Source organism: Polypterus senegalus, chromosome 1 (assembly GCF_016835505.1).
Source record: "Polypterus senegalus isolate Bchr_013 chromosome 1, ASM1683550v1, whole genome shotgun sequence".
In the NCBI taxonomy this organism is placed as follows: Eukaryota; Metazoa; Chordata; class Cladistia; order Polypteriformes; family Polypteridae; genus Polypterus; species Polypterus senegalus.
In genome coordinates, this window is record NC_053154.1 from 149,749,583 (window position 1) to 149,775,491 (window position 25,909).

General features: G+C 36.8%; 1 protein-coding gene across 3 annotated transcripts in view; it reads left to right on the plus strand.

The window, feature by feature from the left end:
* The window catches only part of dipk2ab (divergent protein kinase domain 2Ab), a 103,084-nt gene that overhangs the window by 21,108 nt on the left and 56,067 nt on the right, over positions 1–25,909 (plus strand). For all 3 annotated transcript variants that reach the window (XM_039760529.1, XM_039760525.1, XM_039760520.1), the window contains exon 2: positions 9,495–10,395. In XM_039760529.1, coding sequence (XP_039616463.1) covers positions 9,727–10,395 — 669 coding nt within the window. In that variant the 5' untranslated portion in view covers positions 9,495–9,726. The remainder of the gene's footprint in view (positions 1–9,494; positions 10,396–25,909) is intronic.

Genomic DNA, 25,909 nt, shown 5'->3' on the forward strand with positions numbered 1-25,909 from the left:
CAATGTTGTATGTGACAACTCATTTTTTGCCAAACAATGCATGGATCTTAATGCTCTCACAAAGGCATCTCTCTGTAAGTTATTTAACATAGATACAGATCTTTCAATTTGACCGATTCCAGTTTGATCTAGTACACGCTTTCCTAAAAGGTCAGCAGAAGACTCAATGTGCGTTTTACTTTTTTCATGGTCCAGCAAGCTTTCTTTTTGAATTCTTGTTCGTGGCACATATACCCAAAGTAACCCCTCCTTGAAGGGTGTTTAAGTATTTCATGCACAATGAGCACCACATACCATTTTCTTTAACCATTAGCCAATCAAAATCTTTAAAACATTGTTTGTTTATGCCAGATAAGTGGTGCTTAGATTTATCAATTGGCAGAGTGTGTTCTGAAGAGACTTCCCCAATGGACCAGCCTCTGCAATGTCCTTGTCTGAAATTGCCACATGAGGAGTTTACGCCGCACTTTCATTAGTTTGCGGCGTCTCTTTTCTGAAATAACTGAGCATTGTTGTTTTCTGAACTCTTTTTTTACTCATATTGGTAAAATGTTTGGAAAAAATTAAAAAGTGCCAGTGAATAAGACTTTTGAGTGTGAAAGACAGCCTGTTGGATATTCAATGCACACTTGCACTACGACTGGGCAAGATATAAACAAAAAAAGGAATGGCAGATGGGCCACTTTAACAAAACCCTCAGCAATTCATTGTGACAAAACCTTTGCTCAGGACACAGTGTGTGCTGCAAGGGTTTCTGCACACTTTATGCAATATGGATGCAGGTCCAAATATGGGCAAATATAATAACGGCAGACGGGGTCACTTTAACAAAACCCTCAGTATGAGCAAATATAAAAACGGTTTCTCTGTCCCGCTCTGCACCTGAGGGTGAATGGGGCGGCAGGGGGTAGCATTGTAGTGTGCCACGGATGGCTGCGTGTTGAATGGAGGTGGTGGTGTGGCAGACACTGCAGGCAGCATGCTGTAGTGAAGGTGACTGTGAGGAGGGCTGGGGATGAACCGCCCCTTGCTGCCCCCATTCATTCTCAATAGCAAGCCTGTTTGTACTGTTGCGCACATAGCAGGAAGGTGTCTCTTGTCAGTACAGGGTGGCCCAGATCTAATTATGCAGATCCAGATTGTCTGGATGACTTTGATTTATGCAGGGACGATTCCAGTTCGGCGCGAAGACGATTCTTCATGTCGTCAGTTCGCACACTTCTCGATGGTTCGGGGTTTTTCGGGTGATTTTTCTATGTAATAAACTGAATAAGTTATAGCGTAATGAATATTGCATGATTAGATCTGGACCACCCTATACATCAGACGTGTTGATGTCTGGTGCCTTCCTGCTGTGATAACGTGTACAGTGCTGTGCAGAAGAGCTCATCTTAACCTTTTTTCTTCACCCTTCAAGAATGTCTCTGAAACACAAATCTGATGCAAGTGCTGGTGATACAGTAAAGAAGAGAAAAACCATCACCATTGAAAATAAAGTAGAAATAATAAAGTCAGAAAGAGGTGAAACTCCTTCATTCATTGGCAGAGCACTTGGTTACAGTGGGTCAACAATAGCATTTATTAAAATAATATACCTGTTCTGACTTGCATACAAATTTAACTTAAGTACAAACCTACAGTCCCTATCTCGTACGTAACCCGGGGACTGCTTGTAGTCGCATGCTGACTTCTCCCATAATTTTTAATATAAATAGCCCCTTCTGTTCATTTTTTTGTTAAAAGACAATGGTAAAAGCACATGGGGGTGGGCGGGGAAAGAAGAATTTCAAAAAGGAAGTCGTATGTCAATGTCAATGTGAAAAGGCGAGTGTCTGAGTGTCATACAGAAACATATTAGGGCCACAATGAAGGAAATAAAAAGTTATATATCTAGATTAAAATCAAAATGTCAACTTTAATCTCATTTTATTTTGTCATTAAAGTAGAACGTCATAAACTTCATTTTAAAATCAGTGTTTCTCAAATCCCATTGTACCTGAAGCAGAACGTTAAATGCTTTACATTCTAAGTGTTCCCAAACCGAGTTGTTAATCACTATGTGATTCTTAAACGGGCTTTCTCTTACGCTGACAGGAGCGTGCAGGCAGTGATCACCACACAGAATGCATTACTTTCATGATATTACAGCTCTCTGAATATTTTATAATACTAAGATGCGTACATGATATTTTCATGAAATGCATTAAAGCATGTATTAAACATGTAGGGGTATGGTGACGCAATGGTGCTGATTGACACATTTGCAAAACAAAAGACACTGATGTAGAGGTGCAAAGGAATTTAAAGTGGCCCAGGATTACAACTTTTTTCGTAGGGTTCAGGGATTCTAGTGATAATGGTTTTTCGTAAGAAACACCTCTCATCAGCAATGATAACAAGGTGAATCTGTCTTCAGGCAGTGAAACTGAAACAGTCTGTAAAACCTAAAGTGATTCTGGTGAGTCCGAAAGTGATGCTCGTACCACTCACACATGTGCTGTTCATATTATTATTATTTTTTTTTTGTTTTATTTTGTTGCATTATTATTATTTTTTTAGCCTTATTTATATTTTTTACACCTCTCACTTTGCTCTGATGATGCACTGATATGGGAATTTTGGGCCAATACCGATATCCGATAATGTCTATGTACTTATCTGCCAATGCCGATACCGATGCTGATATACATATTTATAAGATACAGAGAAAAATGAGACTTGATCTATCTGGACAAGAATTACAGACAAAGCAAAATTTGTATAACAGTTTTGCACACCACATTCAATCATTAAAAATAAATATCTGCCACATTTGGCTGGCTACCTGTTGGTTATATGGGAAACAGTTTTGCAGGTTGTTGCTTTAAATAACACTTTTCTCTTTCTTTTTGATGGAACAAATACAACAAATTCAACAATAATCAAAAAAATGAAAACCGAAAAAAATGTACAATGAAGTAACCAATACCACTTAAGAATAACAACTTTTGCAGATTATTTACAATCATTAAAATGGCTTCTGCTCAAACACATTTCACTGGCTATCTGATCCTTTGTTTTACAGTCTGCAGTATTAAATACTACTTAATACTTTTTTCGTTTTGATGGAATAAATCTAACCAATCTATAATTTTAAAAAACAGAAAAGTGTACAATGGTAAAGAAAGAAATAACTTTTTTTCTGGAGGCTTATCATTCTTTTCTTTTTTTTTTAAGCATGATAGGGAGGTTTTTCTTAATGAACAAGAGCATCTTTGCCTTGTTGCAGGAAATTCTGTTTCTCTTCATTGATTACACTAGAAGCCAAACTGAATAATCTCTCACTGTCCACGCTAGTATGTGGGAAATCCCTGCACCTGCCGAGTAGCGTGCATACATATACAGCATTATATTCTGTGTCATCTTTCATATCTAAAAGATAGATCTTCATTTTGGCTTTTACCAGGGCTGTCAGATTCAGATTAGAATCCTTACAATAAAAATAAGTATATGCCATTTGAATTGAATGCATGTCTGTATTGTATTTGCTGTTTTTTTAAACATTTTATTATTATTTTTGCTTTTCACTGTAGATCATGATCTGTTTACAAGTTGCTCATTATTACTTAAGAGCAACGTAAAGAGAAATAAGAAACACACCGCACTGGCACTTTCTAACAACAATGTTCAAAAGAAAAACAAACAAAATTGTCAGTGATTGCTCAAACAAAGTAAATGCAGTCATTTTTTTCTTTTTTTCCTAGCGGCCAGAGGACCTTATATCCCTGTGTCTATTTTATACAGTAAATAAACTGAAGCATTGTGACCCTTTAAGTGTTTTACAAATGAAACAAGTGTATTAAATGTTACTTTGTGGAGGTCTTAAGTATTTTGTGTATTATAATTGATTATTTAGCAGACAGCATTTTTCAAAGTCACAAAAAAATATAAAATGAGTTTAAGTGTTTATTTATGAAACAATTTAGTTAACACACACCGAACAAAAATATGAAGCAAAGAAGCATAGGCTATAGTTGGCTCAGTCGCCTTATGAAAACTAGCGACCTTTAAAATGGGCGTGTTTAACACAGAAGATGTCGACTGTTTAACTAATGACTAATAACAATATGGGTTAACAATTCAGAAACACTTATAGGCTTATCCTAAAAAGTTTCGTGCAAAAACAGATCTGTAAAATCCGACAATAGTGTCCAGCACATCTTAAGTAACATGAAGCCAAAGTTAGTGCGAGGTAAAACCAACAACCGCTCTTTTAAATTCGATTGCCGTTTTTCTTTCTTGCCTTCCAAGATCTTTTTATCCATTCAAATTATGTTAGAATAGTGATATTTGACCTGACAGCACTAGTTATTTACTTAAAACTTTTTAAAACAAAAAACAAAAAACTCACCTCTGGCTGTTTTCCCAAGGCATCAATGTGTTCTCTTCAAGAATTTCGTTGTATATTTTGAAGAGCGTGCATGCCACCTCGTCATTTATCTTGACGTTTTTCTGTTGTGGACAATCTATCTGTGACTCACTCGTTTGCATTTCGTTTGATGCAGGTTCCATCTGAGCTTACAACATTTTGAGTTCCAGTGATTTTTTTTTTTTACATCTGTATCGAAATAGCGGTCTTTGTATCTCGGGTCTGCAGTACTGGCAACACAGTACATGGGTTCTGTGTAAATCTCAATGAAATGATTGTTTACAGATTCCAAGAGAGCGCTTTTACTGGTTTTGACTCCGAAGTCAGTATGAGCGTTTTTAGTCAACAGTCATTTTAAAGCGGTAACTGAGGGAATAACATTAGAAGCCAAGGCTTCAGACTGGCAAATTTCTTTTGTCAGTTGTTCAAATGGAGCATAGAGTGTGATTTATGTTCTCGATCATACCCCACTGATTGGGCATTAGAGTTGCAGGTAACTCAAAATCGGAGGCATAAGCTTCAAGGGCTCTTTTCTGCTCTAGCAGGCTTTGCAGCATATACTGTAGAATGTGCTGTTCCATCTAGTCAAAACGTCTTGTTGAAACATTTTCGGTTTCATACCAAGTTCAGTTTGTATAGTTTTGAGATGTGAGCTGGCTAATTGGGAATGCTTAAAGTGACCGACTATTTTTCTGCCGATCGCTATTGTATTCGAGACGCTGCGCTGGGATAGTACGTCGTCGTTCACGGCAAGCTATAAAGTATGAGACATACATAGCAAACTTGGTACCCCGTATTCCTCCATAGCCTTTGCCACGTTGTGTGCATTGTCTCGTAATACTACATGAATATCCTCTTTGGGTATTTTCCATGTTTCAAACATTCTTTTAAACACCACAGAGAGTGCAGCACCCGTGTGTGATCCAGAGCATTCTTGGGCGTGCAAGATTGCTTTCTGCAATTCAAACTTGCGGTCGATCCACTGAGCAGTTAAACTAAGCATACTAATAGCACTCATATCAGATGTTCATATATCATTGGGAAAGCTTATGGCTGTGATCTTCAGCAAGGAGTTTGTGCACATGACTTTCCACAGTCTTATGTAACTCTGGAATTGCGATGTCAGAAAAATAATGGTGACTGGGTATCTGGTAACGGGGCTCGAGATGCTCAAGCAGCCTTCGAAATCCCGTATCTTCTACAACGGAAAATGGCTGATCATCCACAGCAATAAATTCCATCACCTTTGCAGTAATTGTTTGAGCTGTATGGTTATCTTTATCAAATTTCTTTGATTTTTCAAGTAACTGATCAACACTTTGAACAACTGCAGTTTTTGATTTTGTGCACAGTGGCACAGGATTCTCCTCTTTTGCTCTGAGGAATTCTGTATATTTGTCAGGATGGCACATCTTCAAGTCTGTAATTAAGTTGGTGGTATTGAAATTTTGCACTTTGGTCCCTCCGCGCAAAACATTAGTCGAACAAGTGTTGCAAATGGCATATTTTATGTCACTCTCACTCACTTTGAAAAACTTCCACATCGCAGACATTTTCGTACAGTAGCCCAGCGTCGCCTAAACGTCTGGCACATGCGGAACACAGTGAACGCGTCATCAATATCGGTTCGAATTGTCGGTCCAATTTAGTTATCAGCCCGATGCCCATAAAATTATTTTAACTCATTATCTGCCGATACACATATAAATCTGATATTATCATGCATGCCTACTTTGCTCCTTTAGTGTTTTGCATGATTTACAGTCTAAAGATAAGATTTAACAAAAATGTAATTTTTCAAGCCAAAAATGTAACTCTTTTTACGTTTTTTGAGGAAAAAATGTAATGCTATGGAAGTTAAGCTGCATTTAGTTAACCCATGAGTTGCAGTCAATCCTTTTCCTCGTCTTTAATTCATTTTTATGGCTATATATATATATATATATATATATATATATATATATATATATATATATATATATATATATAGTAATAAAGTATAGTTTATATATTACCTAAAAATTCAATAGCATCAAAATCAAGCTTATGAAAATAACATTTTAAAAACCTGTTATAATGTAATGAGTCACTTGGTGCCCATTACTGCACTTGTGAGAAAATAGGCATAAATAAAAAAAAATACAGTATTCTTATTTTAGCAGTACATGCTTCTCCTGTCTATGCTGCACCTCTGGTATTTGATAGTTTTTCTACAAGTTGCACCTCTGGTATACGATAGCTTTGCTGCTGTTTAAGTGCACATCAACATTGCTACAGCAAGTGAGTCAAAAGTTGTTCTTCATGATGCTAGTTTGTAGGACAGGGTGGCATAGCTTTCATTTACAGATGTGTATCTGTGTATGCTGTAGTTACTCTATTTAGATATTCCTATACTGAGTGATAACATTCCATATTACACATAGTTTAAACATTGGGGTTCTAATTATATGTTTAGCTTTTAGAACAGGTTATTCTTTTCTTGTTTGGAATGCTCATTTCTTTATTTTGTCATAAACCCACTTTAAACACAAAATAAGATGGAAGATTGGAAAGAAGAATAAGTGGGTAAACATGAAAAAACAGGAAAAAAAAAACTACGACGGCTCAGGTACTCCTATTCACTCATTTACTATAGCTCCAATCAAATTAGCAAATATAACTTAAATTATATTCACTTAACCCTTAAACCGACGCAACCGGTTAGAGTTGGTTTCTAGTGCAATTTGGAAGTACGCCAAGGCCGAGTTTATGCGGCGGCATAAATTCGGCGACAGCCGGTTGCGGGGTTCAATGAATGTATTTGCTTCACAGAGCAATTTGGCAGCACACTGGAGCTGATCAGTCAGTGCCGTACATTTGTTGAGCAGCCAGCTCATAAGCACTGCTGGCCCCGGCAGAACTGCAGCCTCACTGTCTCAGGGATTCAACCGCTGTACTAGACAAGCCTGCAATCATCAGCGTTTACCCTTGTGTGTTTACTTGCAGCCAGTTCAAGCGCAGTTGGCTCGGTGATTTACTGAATTTCTTCAATTGGCTTCAGTTGCACCTTGAACATATAATACTAGATTGTTGCAGTAGTTTTTTCTTTTTATAGTTTTTACAGTTCATTTGCAGTGTGTAAAATGATGTGTTGCAGTAATTGTGATGCTCTCTGCATGAGAAAAAATAAGTGTTCCATTAAAATTTCACATTTTCTTTGTGAATTGTGACGTTTACTTAAAAACTGCAGGTAAAAAGTATTTGGCGTCCAGGAGTTCATTAACCCCCAAGTATGCGTCGGTTTAAGGGTTAACTATCATTGTCGAAACCTTGATATACACATTATAGTACAAACATCAACGTTAACACATGACACTAACTTTCCTTGCTAAAATTTACCTCTCAAGAGACGGCGGCATCACAGCTCCAGGATGCTTGCGCTTCAGATGCTCGTGCGTTGCAGTGGTGCTGCCATGAAAAGAAAACTCCGCTTTGCATAATCTGCATATAACTTTTTTTTTTTTTTTTTCCTTTTTCGGTGAAATGCTCCCACACTTTAGAAAGTTTGTGTCTCAATTTTTTTCCATCTCCATCCCTCTCCTCTATCTGACTCTCCATTGCAACCATGTTTATTTTCCTCTACATTCTTCTCCTCAGACGTTCTTCTTCGTTGGTAGGACTGTGTGCAGTCTTGACAAACAATAACAAACGATACTGCCCCCAGACATTCATGTAGTGCATTGCAGTTACAAAAACCAATGTGGTTCTTTGTGACTGGAGCCTCTATTGAAGGTTCTGTTTATGACGCGTCAACGTCATCGATTACTAATTGTTGCAGTTACTAATTGTTGCAGCCCTAATTTTGATATTGTTATTAAAAATAGCCTGAAACTGAAAAGAGAATAGTAGCTCTGGAAATTTAGCTTATCTATAAATGGTTAGTTTCATCAGTAACAAAGTTTGAACCAGTTTTGGAGTGTTGGGTATGGAAGTAGACATGCACAGTTAGTTGATTAGCTTTTTGTATTCAAAATTTGAGCATTAAAGCATGATTTGAGTAGTTAATGTCAGCTCTTTTTGGATGTACATGCTGTCCTCGCCAGAAAGAACTGCAATAAGTTTTACTTGTAAGTTGTGTGTGTTTGATGAAAAGATCCATTTCTTTATTGTCACAATATTAAAACTTAACCCACTAGTTGGTAATCTCTCTAAAGTCTGTATATCGTGCAAGCACACACTTGGAATCATTTTGTGCATTTTTGTGCATTCTTCTTAAACTGCAGCAAGGCACATTCTCCTGGACTCAAACCATACCAGAATCTGTTTTGTTTTTCCGCTGAGTTTTGAAACCTTTAGTCAAGACAACTCGTGAGTACTAAGCAGTCACCAGACCAGTGACAATGTACTTGCATTTGGAAACCTAAATGAAAATGTAAGGGGACCCCAAAAAAAAAGATGTCAACCTGCGAAGATGTTTATACCATACCATTTTTATTGTCAAAAGCTTCACTAGTGTTTAAATTTGCATTTTAGGCTTAGTAAAAATGTAAATGATGATGAAACCGACTACAAAAATAGTTTTCCAGGTACATCTAATTTCAATAATGCATTAACCCTTTCGTATATGATATACTCCCTATTATGGTAAATTTCCTGTAATGGTGAATTTCATTCATTATGGGCAAAGTGTTAAGCTTAATTTAAAATCTTAAATAGCAATATTTAACAACTTGCTGAAATACCTTTACTATTCAGTTCTGTCAGAAGACATACAGTTTACCACCAGAATTCCCATCTTTCATACTTTTAAAAGAACTAATGAATTATAATAAATGAACAGGAAACATTGTAAAGTGATACTATGTCTGTATAAAATAAGTGAGAATTTTATATAATGCAGAAAAAATGTACTAAATATTGACATATCATAGATTCTTAGATGTCCTTAAAAAATGCAAGTCTAAAAAAGGTAAGTTGAAAACCTCAAAAATACTGATTTTTATCAGTTATTATCCCAGTGTGAAGTATATACAGTGTAATGAATGAATGAGTGCCAGGATGCATTGCCCTCTGTAACACTCAACAAACCTCTCTTTTTCTTTCTCAGGCTGCTGCAGTGTTTCTTATTATGGAATTGTTGACATCCTGAGAAAATGGGGCATTTTACTGTCAGAATTCTACCAGATGAATTTACCACATCTGCAGGATAAAAAGAAGAGCATGAGTGAGAATAAAGTGATTTTGCTGATCTCCCTGACAATGGAGCTCTGAGGCACATCCAGATATTTCCTTTTTTTTTTTTTTTTTTTATTAAAATATATATATATATATATACTACGATGCTTTGTGAGACCATGCTACGCTTTATTTCCCTCAAGTTTGGTCGTCTGTATCGATGTTTAAAATTCCTCTTTGTTGTTAGCTTGTTTGTCATATTGGTAATGAACACTCACAACCTGTTTGCCTCATTCCAGAAGAATGAACTCACGGACCGCCGCTTTGTAAACCTCAACAAGTGCCCAGCTTGCTTTGGTACAAGTTGGTGCCGTAAGTTTATGAATGGGCAGATCTCCTTTGAGACATGGGGACGTTTGAGATTTCTTGACTTTTTCAATGTGAAGAATGTTTATTTTGCACAGTATGGTGAGCCAAGGGAAGGTACCAGACGCATTGTCCTTAAACGTTTGGGTTCAAATCAGGAGCTAATGGACATTGACCAAAAGATTTGTAAAAGAGCCACAGGACGGCCTCGCTGTGACTTAATACAAGCAATGTACAAGACAGAATTTGCCCGTTTAAATGGTGATGTGCGATTACTGACACCAGAGGTAGTTGAAGGGTGGTCAGATCTAGTGCATTGTCCTTCTCAGAGGCTGCTTGACAGAATTGTAAGAAGATATGCAGAAACCAAGGATTCTGGAAGCTTTCTTCTTAAAAATTTAAAAGACACTGAACGCATGCAGCTCTTAATGACTCTTGCTTTTAATCCGGAACCCCTAGTGCTTCAGGTAGGTGGCTTCTAATTTTAGATCTTTTGATGAAAACAGCAGTGTTGTGTCTGTCTCTATTTAAATTATGCATTTCAAATTTGAGATGTACATGTTTTTGTTTTAAGCATTATCCTAAACTGTTTTTGCACATTCCTGTAACATACCCTCCAAGAGAGTGGAAAAATAGAAATTTAGTATGCCAGATAATCTTTTATCATTCACTCTGTTTTCTGAATGTGTCTTTTTTTTTTTTTGTTTGGTGATTTCACCAACCCATACAATCCACCAATATTCCAAGCCATGGTTAACAAATACAGTAAATATCTATAATTAGCCTTGAAATTTTATGAACTAATGTCAAAAGCTCTGCTCTAAACATTTTTATTAATTGACTTTCAGCAGCTTTGTACTCCAGAAAGGGGGTTTCTGCTGTTCATATCCTATATAAAGTGTGCATAATTAGCTTCTTCCAGCTAAGAGAACTGGAGCCAAATATTAAATGGAGAATGTGACAAGATGTTTTCACATTTTGTATGCTGCTGCATGCTGTGGTCGAGAAATCTTATGATAATATCAGAAATCTAATGATGACATGGCCACAGAAAATGTGGTGAGGCCATCATAACAAAATAAAGTATCTATCTATCTAATCTATCCTTATCTATTACATTAAATATTTCTTTATTTAATAAAATTAATGTCAACATGACTTTTAATTATCTACCAAATGTTTTTATAGGATAGTGACTTAAAAAATTATTTTGAAATTAGTCATTCCCTGATAAACAAACTGTTAACAGACAGTACTCAGTAAAATTTTTAAACAAAAAAAATTCTAGCAGTATAGATGAGAGATGCTTTGAAGTGTGAGATATCAATTGAGTGCACCAGTGGGAACAGGTGGGCAAAGCTGCATCAGAAATATACTGTTTATACAGGTTGAACCCTGTTGTAACAAAATTAATGGGATCATAATAATATTATGTTATAACAGAAATTTCATTATAATGAATGAGGAGAATACGTGTAATATTGTGACTGGGGTTGCCAGCGATTTGCCATCTCTAACGGCAGTGGCGCTAGGATAGCTTTGTAGCTGTTCTGCCACGTCTTGCCGTGTAATTGCCTTGGTCTTACCAAATGTAGTAGAATTGGTTTCTGTTTAAAATGTAGCTTTTGAAATTACTAAGTATCTGCTTATTTTAAATATTACTAATAAAATCATTGATTATTAGCTCTAAAGATAAAACAATACTTTTGCTTTTGTAAATATATTAGAAAGACAATTACACAAAATTCCACAAACTCTTTTGATGATATAATCAGCCTGAACTCTTGTATCTATCATGCATTATTATTAATCCATACAGATACTAGACATGTATAGAACTGCATCTGCACCTTTTGTATGTTAAGGTTATTGGTAGTTGTGTTTTTTTGTCTGTTTATAATAAAGAAACAAGTGCAAGGCCAGTTACTTCTCTTATGCAATCCAATTATGATCTTATTGGAGAAGAAGAAAAGTTGTCAGATAAGGATTTTTGTGTTAGGGCTCATTTATACTTCACGCTCAGAACGCGTACGCGCCCGCATCATGGCTGCCACGCGTTCCCAGTGTTCATCTCTTTTCCATGTATTTCATTGTAGTTTGATGTATGTTGTTTTTACTTTATCAGTGTCAGAATCAAGTTCCACAAAGAGTGTTTTTCTATTTATTTATCTCAGCCTTTCTTCTTGTAACATGAAGTTAAGTCTTGCAATAACGGTAATCGTGATGCTAGATGTTTATTAATTAAAGTTTTTTTTTTTTTAAACAAATTGAAGATTAGAAGTTAAAAACCAGACCTAATGCGTAATATGAAACAGAAGATTTGTGATTGAAGTTTGGGTCTAAGACGAGGTTCTTAAAGCATGGAGTTAATTTGTGTCATTTCTGCAAGGATAATTTGAATGTTTTTGTCATGTTGATTCTGTGAGTTATACAGTACATTAAGTCCATGTTGTCTTTTCTGTGTGCATGAGCATATACACTCTCTTTTAATGTTCCTGTTTAATCCTACACACACGCACACACATATACGTATATACAGTGTATGTAATATATACAGTGGTGTGAAAAACTATTTGCCTCCTTCCTGATTTCTTATTCTTTTGCATGTTTGTCACACAAAATGTTTCTGATCATCAAACACATTTAACCATTAGTCAAATATAACACAAGTAAACACAAAATGCAGTTTTTAAATGATGTTTTTATTATTTAGGGAGAAAAAAATCCAAACCTACATGGCCCTGTGTGAAAAAGTAATTACCCCCTGAACCTAATAACTGGTTGGGCCACCCTTAGCAGCAATAACTGCAATCAAGCGTTTGCGATAACTTGCAATGAGTCTTTACAGCTCTGGAGGAATTTTGGCCCACTCATCTTTGCAGAATTGTTGTAATTCAGCTTTATCTGAGGGTTTTCTAGCATGAACCGCTTTTTTAAGGTCATGCCATATCATCTCAATTGGATTCAGGTCAGGACTTTGACTAGGCCACTCCAAAGTCTTCATTTTGTTTTTCTTCAGCCATTCAGAGGTGGATTTGCTGATGTGTTTTGGGTCATTGTACTGTTGCAGCATCCAAGATCGCTTCAGCTTGAGTTGACGAACAGATGGCCGGACATTCTCCTTCAGGATTTTTTGGTGGACAGTAGAATTCATGGTTCCATCTATCACAGCAAGCCTTCCAGGTCCTGAAGCAGAAAAACAACCCCAGACCATCACACTACCACCACCATATTTTACTGTTGGTATGATGTTCTTTTTCTGAAATGCTGTGTTCCTTTTACGCCAGATGTAACGGGACATTTGCCTTCCAAAAAGTTAAACTTTTGTCTTATCAGTCCACAAGGTATTTTCCCAAAAGTTTCGGCAATCATTGAGATGTTTCTGAGCAAAATTGAGATGAGCCCTAATGTTGTTTTTGCTTAACAGTGGTTTGCGTCTTGGAAATCTGCCATGCAGGCCGTTTTTACCCAGTCTCTTTCTTATGGTGGAGTCGTGAACACTGGCCTTAATTGAGCAAAGTGAGGCCTGCAGTTCTTTAGACGTTGTCCTGGGGTCTTTTGTGACCTCTCGGATGAGTCGTCTCTGCGCTCTTGGGGTAATTTTGGTCGCCGCCACTCCTGGGAAGGTTCACCACTGCTCCATGTTTTTGCCATTTGTGGATAATGGCTCTCACTGTGGAGTCCAAAAGCTTTAGAAATGGCTTTAAAACCTTTACCAGACTGATAGATCTCAATTACTTCTGTTCTCATTTGTTCCTGAATTTCTTTGGATCTTGGCATGATGTCTAGCTTTTGAGGTGCTTTTAGTCTACTTCTCTGTGTCAGGCAGCTCCTATTTAAGTGATTTCTTGATTGAAACTGGAGTGGCAGTAATCAGGCCTGGGGGTGGCTACGGAAATTGAACTCAGGTGTGATACACCACAGTTAGGTTATTTTTTTACAAGGGGCAATTACTTTTCACACAGGGCCATGTAGGTTTGGATTTTTTTTTTCCCTAAATAATAAAACCATCATTTAAAAACTGCATTTTGTGTTTACTTGTGTTATATTTGACTAATGGTTAAATGTGTTTGATGATCAGAAACATTTTGTGTGACAAACATGCAAAAGAATAAGAAATCAGGAAGGGGGCAAATAGTTTTTCACACCACTGTATGTGTGTGTGTGTGTGTGTGTGTGTGTATATATATATATATATATATATATATATATATATATATATATATATATATATATATATATATATATATACTATATATATATATATATATATATATATATATATATATATATATATATATATATTTTACACAAACATATCCTATATATGTGTTTAGTATGTGAAATTACACCCAGTGCTTGAAATCATATACAAATGTATTTCCTTGTAAAGAGGACAGACTTAAAGATGCTGGAATTGTTACACAGCAATAAAGGATAAATTTGCAAAGAAATGCAGGTTGAGCAACTCTAATATGAAATGCTTGGGACCAGAAGTGTTTTGGATTTCAGGTATTTTTAGATTTGGGAATATTTGCATATATATAATGAGATAACTTGGTATGGGACCCAAGTGTAAACACTATGTTTCTTATACACAGTCTGAATGTAATTTTATACAATATTTTTAATAATTTGAGCATAAAACAAAGTTATTTGCACAGTAGCATTAGCAGAATAAGTGTTTCAGCATAAACAATTATAGTCTGTCAGTATATATCTGTGATGCTCTGCTTTTGTTAAAAGGGTACTGTACACATAGAATAAGCAAAAAACGGTGAGTAATGCACTCTTGGCTTCTTAAACTCCATGGGTCTTCCTTTGACCAAAACCTCCAGTTCGTTTTTTATTTTGAGAGTGCTTTGTAGTGCTCAGTCTTTCAGGGAGCCTGACCCCCTTCAAACACACCCAAGGCTAATGTAGTAGTGTTTTGTGATGCTCACAATTCAAATGGGGATTGAGGAAATGGGTTGTAAACAGTAAGAAACAGTACATGGGTTATTCACCGCTTATTGGTTTAAAAAAATAAAACCAAATAAAAAAAAATAAGGGAACATTGGTCAGATCCCAATGTGGGCAAGTAAGGTCTGGAGTTAAATTTTTCACATGTGGATTCATGTCAGTTTCAGAGTTTGGACCATTAGTTTTGAATTGGGGATGCTCAACCTGAATGCTTACCTGAAGTAATTATTATGCAATATCCAGCTATAGACTGTTCTGGTGTTTTTCTTTTTTCTTTCTTCACGGTTCCATCAGTAGTGTTGTCAATTTTATTTTGGAAAGTGTGTATGGTTTTAGTCTGCAGTAAAGTAATATTTTCAACTTTTTGTCTTCATGCATTTGTATAGTATTTTTACCTATTAGCGTGTTTTCACACCTTTTCACTAGAAGTGTGCACAGGTAGTTGAATAGACAAATAACTGTTTTGGGTGTCCAAATGTAAAATCACAGGTACTCTATATGGTGAGATTAGACAGAAAATATGTCAATTAGAAAATGTGAGGTCTGACAATATTTTGACGACTGACACTCACACAGCACTACAGTGATCCCTCTCTATATCGCGCTTCGACTTTCGTGGCTTCACTCCACCGCGGATTTTAAATGTAAGCATATCTAAATATATATCACGGATTTTTCGCTGGTTTGCGGATTTCTGCAGACAATGTGTCTTTTAATTTATGGTATATGCTTCCTCAGTTTGTTTGCCCAGTTGATTTCATACAAGGCACGCTATTGGCGGATGGCTTAGAAGCTACCCAATCAGAGCATTTATTACATATTAAATAAAACTCCTCAATGATATACGATATGCTTCCCGCGCGGTGCTTGATTGTTTGCTTTTCTCTGTCTCTCTCACTCTCTTTGCCTGATGGAGGGGGTGTGAGCAGAGGTGCTGTTTGCCTAGAGGATACGGACGCTCCTCTCAAAAATGTCGCTTTATCGCGGTGCTTCGGCATACTTAAAAGCCCAAAAGCACGTATTGATTTTTTGATTGTTTGCTTTTCACTCGCTCTCTCTTTCTGACATTCTCTGCTCCTGACACGCATTCTTTGAAGAGGAAGTTATGTTTGCATTCTTTTAATTGTGAGAAAGAACTGTCATCTCTGTCTTGTCATGGAGGACAGTTTAAACTTTTGACTAAAGGGGTGTTATTTCATGTCTAGAGGGCTCTAATAATGTTAACAGTGTGGGAGAGTTTATAAGGGCTTAAAATATATAAAAATAACCATACAAACATATGGTTTCTACTTCGTGGATTTTCATCTATCGTGGGGGGGTTCTGGAACGCAACCCCCGCAATCGAGGAGGGATTACTGTATTGTATAAAAAGCAACAGTTGTGTGCAACATCTATAGTTCCATATTTCATGCAACAGTACAACAGTTCAATCAGTGGAGTTCTGAACATAGGGGTTTACAATCTGACTTTCAAGGAATTAATTTGTCATAGATGATAAATCAATAAAGGACGAATACTTCATTTGAGAGATTGGTCAGTCGAATTGGAATTGGACGAGTTAATGATAATGTAGTTTATCACTAGATTAGTGCATCATTAACTTGGTCATTGTTTAGTGTTTTCTTCTCATTCTGAAAAAGCTGGGCTTTTGCAAGATACATTTTATGTTACTATACTGTCATAGTTTATCTAGTTTACTGATTTACTAATTTGAAGAGTAAAATGTATTTAAATAAAAGGAACCACCCAGGCATATTCTAGATACTTGGATGAGGTCCTTTCTATGTCAAAGAGCAGTTTATGCAATTTTTTATTCTTATATCACATTTATATAGTAGCTTTGTTTTCTTTAGACAAATGTCCTACTTTTAAAGGGTGATTTTTTTTTTTTTTGTATAATTTTATCTATGAACTTGTACTAAGATAATGTCAGTTCTTGATTGATCTAAATAAAAAGAGGGAGACAGATGAGTTTCAATTGCAGCAGTCACTTTTTTGTCTTGAATTTGAAGCTTTTATATAAAAGGGGGAAAAAAGAAAGCTGTCTTCATTTGCAGCAGTGGATGAAACAGACTTATTCATGTGCAGCACTGAAAGTGCCTATTGGAATGTCACAGCAGTAAGCAAATTCAGACCTCACTCAGTTGTTTTCTATGTACCCCCCATGATGTTTTTACCATCATTTAACAGGGAGTTCTTGAGAATGTTTATTGAAGAGCAGTAAGTATCGACTTTCACATGCTACCTTTGGCATTCATCGCCAGTTTAACGGCATACAGATGGACATCCTTTTCTGGACCAGTTAATATGATGTGTCATAATGAAGGCGCACGTTATTCAGAATTGTAAGCAAAATAAAATCCAAATCCAAAATGTGTATAATGTGCTTTATTGCCTAGGTGGGGGCTGAGTAAAACTTGGAAGTAAAATTTGCATTCAATTTTTGGCCTTAGTTAAACATTCACCCTTTTTTTTTTTTTTTTTTTTTTTTTTGAGTACTTCTAGTTTCTATTAAATTCAGTGTAACTGGCCAAGCACATGGTTTTTTTTATCATTTATTAAAATATTTAGCTTTTACTTCGCTATCTTCTTTTTTTAGTCAGTGGTAGAATTGTTCTTGGACTTTATTATAAACATCTTTTGAATTTAGCCTACTTGAGTAACATACCATTTTGATTAACAGATTTGTTTTGGCTATAGTACCAGGTGTCTAACATTTTACCTTTTTGAGTGGTGCAGAAGAGCCAAAAGAGTTTTTAAACTCTGCATTTTTAAGAGAGGAGGGCGTTAGTTAAACTTGTAGTATTTACACTTTGTGTACTGTTTTCCTTTTGATGGATTCATTTTGTCCTTTGTATTTGACATGCCACGGATTCCCCAGGCTTTTTGCAGTTCTGTTTGCATGGTGTTGTGCATAACATCCTTAACATGCTAAATGTAATTATTTGTGTTAATGCTGGCCAATGGACAGCACAGCAACTCTTGTGTAGCCATATTAAATTTACATGGACATTACAAGTTTCCACAGTTCCCTATGTGATTGCAATTATTTTTGCATTTTTTCCTATTTGGAAGTCCATTGATATAGTAGTAATGCTACATTGTAGTTGGTGAAGTCCACCAGTTTCCTGTGGTGTCTTTTTATTCTAGGTTGGTTGTTATGGCATTATTCATATAAATGATAAAGTATGAAATATAAAGTGTATTTTAAATGAGGACCCAGGTAAACCTAAGTGTATACCAAAATTTGAATATTGATAATTGATCTGAATACTTTCATTTAAGCTTTTACGTATGCTAGACAATTCTGTGCCATTTTATGTGATTTTTGAGAATTCCATATGATTTGTTTATTTTCTCATTACTTCCAAAAATGGCATGTTTGCTTTTGATTGTTATCAATTAAATTCCTAACCTCACATCTATTGAGAAAGAGAAGCATTTTTATTATGTATAAGTTGCTCTGTGAAGCTGCAGTGTGGCTTGGCTTTAGTCACTCATGGATTTTATTAATTGTTACAGTCATATGAAAAAGTTTAGGAATCCCTCTTAATTCTTTGGATTTTTGTTTATCATTAGCTGAGCTTTCAAAGTAGCAACTTCCTTTTAATATAAGACATGCCTTATGTAGTGCTGGGTGGTATACCAGTTCACACTGAAAACCGTTTTTTATTTTTGTTATGATATGGATTTTTCTTATACCGCAACACCGGTTTAAATTGCCTAAACAATGTTCGGAACGTGGTTCAGCAGGAAACTGTTTAAGGGTGACCTTATTCACTGCTACACCGCTAAACACATATATGACGGAGTATATGTGTTAGTGGAGGTATTGCACAGGGGTCCTGTTTCACTGCTACACCACTAAACATGTATGCAACAGAGTACAGTACATGTGGTAGTGGAGGTATTGCGTGGTGAAAATGGACAGAGAACATTCCGAAACTGAGGCTGTAGCAGACCATAAAGTTGAACATGATGACACAGAAGAACTTTTGCCGAAAAAAAGGAGTCGCATCTATTTCCTGGAGATACTTTGGTTTTTAAAAGGTGTACCCTTTGTTGAATTTACATGTTTTTCTGGTGGATTTACTCGGCATGTTTCAGTTTCCTTTCAAAGTCATGTAGGATATGGGGTTTTGTTATGCTATATTGACCCTGCTAGTGTATGTATTGCTCGCATTCACCCTGTGATGTGCTGACGTTCAGGATTTGCTCCTGCCTCACACACACAATGCTTGCTGGGATGGGCGCAACCCTGAGTGGATGACATAAACATGTATCACAAAGATTTTTTTTTAAAGTTCTGAACACTCCGTGGTCCAAGTTTATAACTAGTTTTAATTTCACAAAGACGTTTTATCGTGTGGTGATTGGATATGTGGAGAAAGAAAAAGGAAGGATAGGAACTGCTGGTTTGGTACGTCAGACAGAGACAGCACGCATGCAATAAAGAAAGCCCGCTCAGGAGAACATCCATTGAATTCTGTGTTTGTGTCTCTGACCACCAGGTCGCGTACCCAACATTTGCACAATATTTAAGTTAAACCTGTGCGATTACCTTTCATACATCCAGTTTTTTGGAGCCTCGTCACACCTGCCATAATTCTCTACACTGAACGTTCGCCACACCTACCGTGCATGTTTAATACCTGCTTTAATGCATTTCATCATGAAAATGATATCAAGTATATGTCTTAGCATTCTAAATTTTCAGAGAGCAGGAATATCATGAAGTGAATGTATTCTTTGCAGTGATCGCTGCCTGCGCCTCGTCTTAGTGTGGAGGAAGTCCATTTAAAAAGTGTGTAGTAATTAACAACTGGGTCAGGGAACACTTAACAGAAAGCATTTAATGTTCTACATTAACTTATGACGGGGTTTGAGAAAATCTAGTAAATTAAACATTGATTTTAGGATGAAGTTTAGTTTACAACATTCTACTTATAAAATAAATATGAGAATAAAGTGTAAATGTCTACTTTATACTAATAAAAGGCAAAGCCCTCACTGACTGACTGACTGACTGACTCACTCACTCACTGACTCATCCCTAATTCTCCAAGTTCCTGTGTAGGTAGAAGGCTGAAATTTGGCAGACTCATTCCTTACAGCTTACTTACAAAAGTTGGGCCGGTTTCATTTTGAAATTCTACGTGTAATGGTCATAACTGGAAGCTATTTTTCTCCATATACTGTAATGGAGTTGAGCTGGATGGCCGTGGGGGGCGGAGTTTTGTGTGACATCATCACGCCTCCCACGTAATCACGTGAACTGACGTACGTAGAAAACCAGGAAGAGCTCCAAAAAGCGCTGAAGAAAACATGCATTATATACAGTAATAGAGAAGGCAGCGAAACAATAAGAAGCGAGCAACTGACATTTACAACCATATTCATGTGTGCTGCTACTTCGGAAACAAAGCACGGTGTAAACTTAAACTTTAAATTAAGTTAGACAGGCTGCCGCTGGCGTTTGTCATGCCCATGGGTAATGCGGGATACAAGTTTAATGAGAGGACGCAGGATATAAACGAGAGTTTTGATCACTTTGTAACTAAGTTAAAATTGCAGGTGAAGGGCTGTGCTTATGCAAATTCCAAGAGACTGTGTTTGTGGGGGATTGACAGTTAAGGCGGGTGGGGGAGTCGCGTCATCATCTCCCCTCCCATTCACCTCATTTCGCTCTGAGCTGAGCTCCACGGCTAACGCCGTCTTCCGAAGCAACTTCGTCACACTGCTACCAAATACTCACAGAAAACTCCACAAGTTAATACACACCCTGTCTCTAGAGTTTCTCCACACTCCATGTATTCCTCACGTCCCATTTATACCCTCTGATCTCCCATTTCAATTCAGATGACTCCAATTTCAAGTAAGGCTCTGCTGCGCGATGACAAGTAATAAGTCTCAAGGACAGACCCTACAAAACGATGCCATTGATTTCAGGCAAGATTGCTTTTCTCCTGGACAACTATACTTGCATTCTCAAAAGTGACCTCGTGCAGCTTTGTCATATTACAACCGGAGTGCAGCCAGAAACTTTTAAGTGCCAGGTCTTACTTAACATTAAATTAAACCATGGACATCGCAACATCGCACGAGAGCAGCTCACGTGAACTTACTGAACGCAGTACGAGTGATAACTTCCATGCATCAAACCTGTTCAAAAAACGCATTACACAATTGTCAAGGTGATGGCTTTATATGACGTTTGTTTATAAAGCAGCAGAGAGGCTGTGTGAAGGCAACTACACAAAAAAACAGCAGAGCGCCACACTCTGAATGTATTCCTGGCATCACTGTTATACCCCCTGATCTCCCATTTCAATTGAAATGCCTCAAATTTCCATTAAGGCTCTGCTTCGCGATGACAATTAATAAGTCTCAGGGACACACCCTACAAAAGGTTGCCATTGATTTGAGGCAACATTGCTTTCCTCCTGGACAAAACTATACATTTCATTCTCAAAAGTTATTTATATATATATATATATATATATATATATATATATATACATATATATCTACATACTATCAAATAAACGAACCAAACACCCTAGCGCAACATGAGAGGCTTCGCCTTTAGCGCTGACGTCTGAGGTTTGATTCGCGAGAGTGGGTGCAGTGAGTGGATTTAGTGGATTTAGTCTTTAAATTTCTATGGTGAAGAAAAATTTATGCAATGATGATTAAATTTTACTTTCATTCCTACTAAACATATTTCTGTCGACCAAATAAAAATTACTTATATTTAAAATTTAAATAGAACTTGAACAAATACGATAGTTCATAATACCCACGCAGCACTAAGTGCACGTAAGATTAGGAGTCATCCGTTTTAACAAGCAGCGTATTGCACTGATACGAAATAGCCTGCCCATTTAATTATTTAGGAATGGATAGATAAATTAAGATTTTGTACAAATAATGTTTTTAATTTTTCTTCCTCAATGGATTCTGGCACCCCCAGCAACAGCTGTTCGCACCCCAAAGGAGAGATATATATATATATAGATATATACAGTGGTGTGAAAAACTATTTGCACCCTTCCTGATTTCTTATTCTTTTGCATGTTTGTCACACAAAATGTTTCTGATCATCAAACACATTTAACCATTAGTCAAATATAACACAAGTAAACACAAAATGCAGTTTTTAAATGATGGTTTTTATTATTTAGGGAGAGAAAATATATATACACACACACACACACGTGGACAAAATTGTTGGTACCCTTCAGTCAATCAAAGAAAAACTCAAAATGGTCACAGAAATAACTTTAATCTGACAAAAGTAATAATAAATAAAAATTCTATGAAATTTAACCAATGAAAGTCAGACATTGATTTTCACCCATACTTCAACAGAATTAATTAAAAAAATAATCTCTCTCTCTCTCTCTCTCTCTCTCTCTCTCTCTCATATATATATATATATATATATATATCCGCAATACTCATGAAAAAACAATTACATTGTCAATCATGTTACGTTATTATTAAAATGTTTCCTTTTCTTTTTCATTACTTCTTTAACACACTACTTCTCCGCTGCGAAGCGCAGGTATTCTGCTAGTCTTGACATAAACGGCAAGAATAAATTGTAAATGTCGAGAATAAAGTAAACATGTCGACTTTATTCTCAACGTATAGGTTTTTTTTTCTTCCCTGTGTCTGTATTTTTTTTTTTCTTCACCGTGGCCCTAATACGATTCCGTAGGGCTATACCACAAATAGCATTATAAATGCAAGTTGCGGTTTTATTATACCCCCTTGAAAACTATCAGTTTATGGGGCCATGCAAACCTGTATTAATACTTGTGTGCACATTAAAATGTTTTTTTGTACAATGTACAATTCTCATGACAGTGGAATAGGTTATTCTTAGCCAGTCTACTGCAGTAATTGCAGTGGAAAATGTGGTTAACACCCACTCATGTATGGGGGGAAAATATACTGTTGAATACCGTGAAACCAGTACAATTTTGAAAAAATACCATGATATAAAATTTTGGTCATACCGCCCAGCACTACTGTAACCATTCTCACAATCTTGTGCATATGCCGCTCCTGTATTTTTCTTGGCCTGCCAGACCTGGGTTTAACAGCAACTGTGCATGTGGCCTTCCATTTTCTGATTACATTCCTTACAGTTGAAACCGACAGTTTAAACCTCTGAGATAGCTTTTTGTAGCCTTCCCCTAAACCATGATACTGAACAATCTTTGTTTTCAGATCTTTTGAGAGTTGCTTTGAGGATCCCATGCTGTCACTCTTCAGAGGAGAGTCAAAGGGAAGCACAACTTGCAATTGACCACCTTAATTACATTTTCTCATGATTGGACACACCTGTCTATGAAGTTCAAGGCTTAACGAGCTAATCCAACCAATTTGGTGTTGCATGCAAGTAATCAGTATTGAGCAGTTACCTGCATTCAAATCAGCAAAATTATAAGGGTACTCACATTTTTGCACAGTCAGTTTTTCACATTTGATGTAATTTCGTAAAACTAAATACTGTTTCACTAAAATCTTTGTTTGGAAAACACCCCAGTACTCAGATGTACCTAGGAAATGAAAGACATACCACTGTTATCTTTTTTTTTTTTGAAGGTAGAGTAAATTATTATGCAGGCTAAGAGGGGTTCCCAAACTTTTTCATATGACTGTATTTGAGAAATGAGTATTGTTCAACACATTTTGCCTGGGTTTAAAGGTTTACCAATTTATTGTCGATTACCATGCTACTTTCACAATTTGATCCTTGTTGCAGTGCACATTTTAGCGCCCTACATGTTTCAAACTTATATTTCTATATTCAAACAATATTCTAAATATAAGATACTATATTTAGCAATGAGAGAAACTTGGAAGTTTGGATTTGCAAAACTGACGAAAAATTTTCTTCACTGGCAGTTTGATAAACGCACAGTGTGCAACTCACTAAGTAGAGTTTTTATATAGATAGAAGTTTATTTGTCCCCATGGGGAAATTAGGCATTGAACAGAAGCTGTTTAAATAAATAAATAAATAAATACATAGATAGATAAGTAACTAAATAAATAATTATTTATCACACCAGAGTGACTATAAAGCAAGAAAATTTAAAAAGAAAAGTTCTGGCTTGGCTGTCACAGTCACAATGAGGCATTATGCAGACGTATTGCTGTTGGTATAAAGGAGCTCTGTCAGTGTTTCTTGACACACTTCTGAGTAATTTGCTGGCTGAAAGTAGTCCATTTTAATATTTCAGAGAGAGGATGTGCAACATTATTTATAATGGCGGTCAGTTTTGTTTTAATTCTCCCTTTTGCTACCACTTCCACTGGGCCCAGAATGTGATCTATAACTGAGCCTGTGCTTTTAATTAGCTTGTTGATTCGGTGGGCCTCCCTTGACCACCGTCAAGTGATGTTACCAGCCTTGCTCACCGCAGCAAAGAAAATTGCACTGGACATTACAGAGATGCATGAAGGATGTTGTATTAAAGGAACACATTCTCCTATGGAAAAAGAGTCTTCTTTGCCCTTTGTTATACAGTCAACCCTCGTTTATCGCGGTTAATCCGTTCCAGACTCTGCTGCGATAAATGAATTTCCGCGAAGTAGGATTCTTTATTTATAAATCGAATATTTTCGCAGTTAGAGCATAGAAAACCTGTTTACGACCTTCTAAATACAGTAATCCCTCCTCGATCGCGGGGGTTGCGTTCCAGACCCCCCCGCGATAGGTGAAAATCCACGAAGTAGAAACCATATGTTTGTATAGAATGCAAACATATCTTATCTTCAAAGGAGCACCGTGAAGAGCAGATAATGTCAGAGAGAGCTTCGCTAAGAAAAGCAAACAATCAAAAAATCAATACGTGCTTTTAAGTATACAGAAGCACCGTGATAAAGCGGCATTTTGTAGAGGAGCGTCCTATCTTCTAGGCAAACAGCCACCTCTGCTCACACCCCCTCCGTCAGGCAGAGAGAGTGAGAGAGACAGAGAGAAGCAAACAAAACAAGCGCCACGCGGGAAGCATATCTTACAGCATTGAGGAGTTTTAGTTAATATGTAATACATGCTCTGATTGGGTAGCTTCTAAGCCATCCGCCAATAGCGTCCCTTGTATGAAATCAACTGGGCAATCAAACTGAGGAAGCATGTAACCTAAATTAAAAGACCCATTGTCCGCAGAAAGTGGCGAACCAGCGAAAAATCGTGATATATATTTAGATGTGCTTACATTTAAAATCCGCGATAGAGTGAAGCCGCGAAAGTCGAAGCGCGATATAGCGAGGGATTACTGTATAGTTCATCTGTGTTTTGAGACAACTCCAACTTATCATTAATGTGGACCAACTCTGTATCATCTCCTTGAATAGTGACTGGACATAGAGGTTGTTTGGTGAAGTGAAAGTTAATAAGTAGTTCCCTGGTTTTGCTGATGTTAAGATGCAGGTTATTCTTTTTGCACCAAGGTCTCTACCTGACTTCATGCTCTGTCTCATTCCCCTTATTATTACACTACACAAGTGCAGTCATCTGAGAATTTCTGCAAGTGACATGACCTGATTTTATATTTATAGACTAAGGTGCACAAAGTGAAGAGAAAATGAGACCGGACTATTTCTTGAGGAACTCCAGCATTGCTCATGTTTGTATCAGAGACACAGTCCTTGAGTCTCACACACTACAATCTGCCTGAAAGACAGTCCATTATCTGGAACACCATAGGCTCATCTAACTACATATCTCTGAGTTTACCCCTTATCAGGGATGGTTGGATAGTATTGAAGGCACTGGAGAAATCAAAAAACATAATCCTCAGAATGGTGACAGCTTTGTCCAGGTGAGAATAAACCTTGTGGTACAGATAATTGCATCCTCCACTCCAGTCTTTGTGTGATAGGCAAACTGCAGTGGGTCCTGGTGGTCTACCACAAGATGATGGGGATATTAAGTAAGGAATTGTGCTTCTGAAGGCTTGTTCACACTTAATACTTGCCTGTAGAAGAAGAGCATTTTTT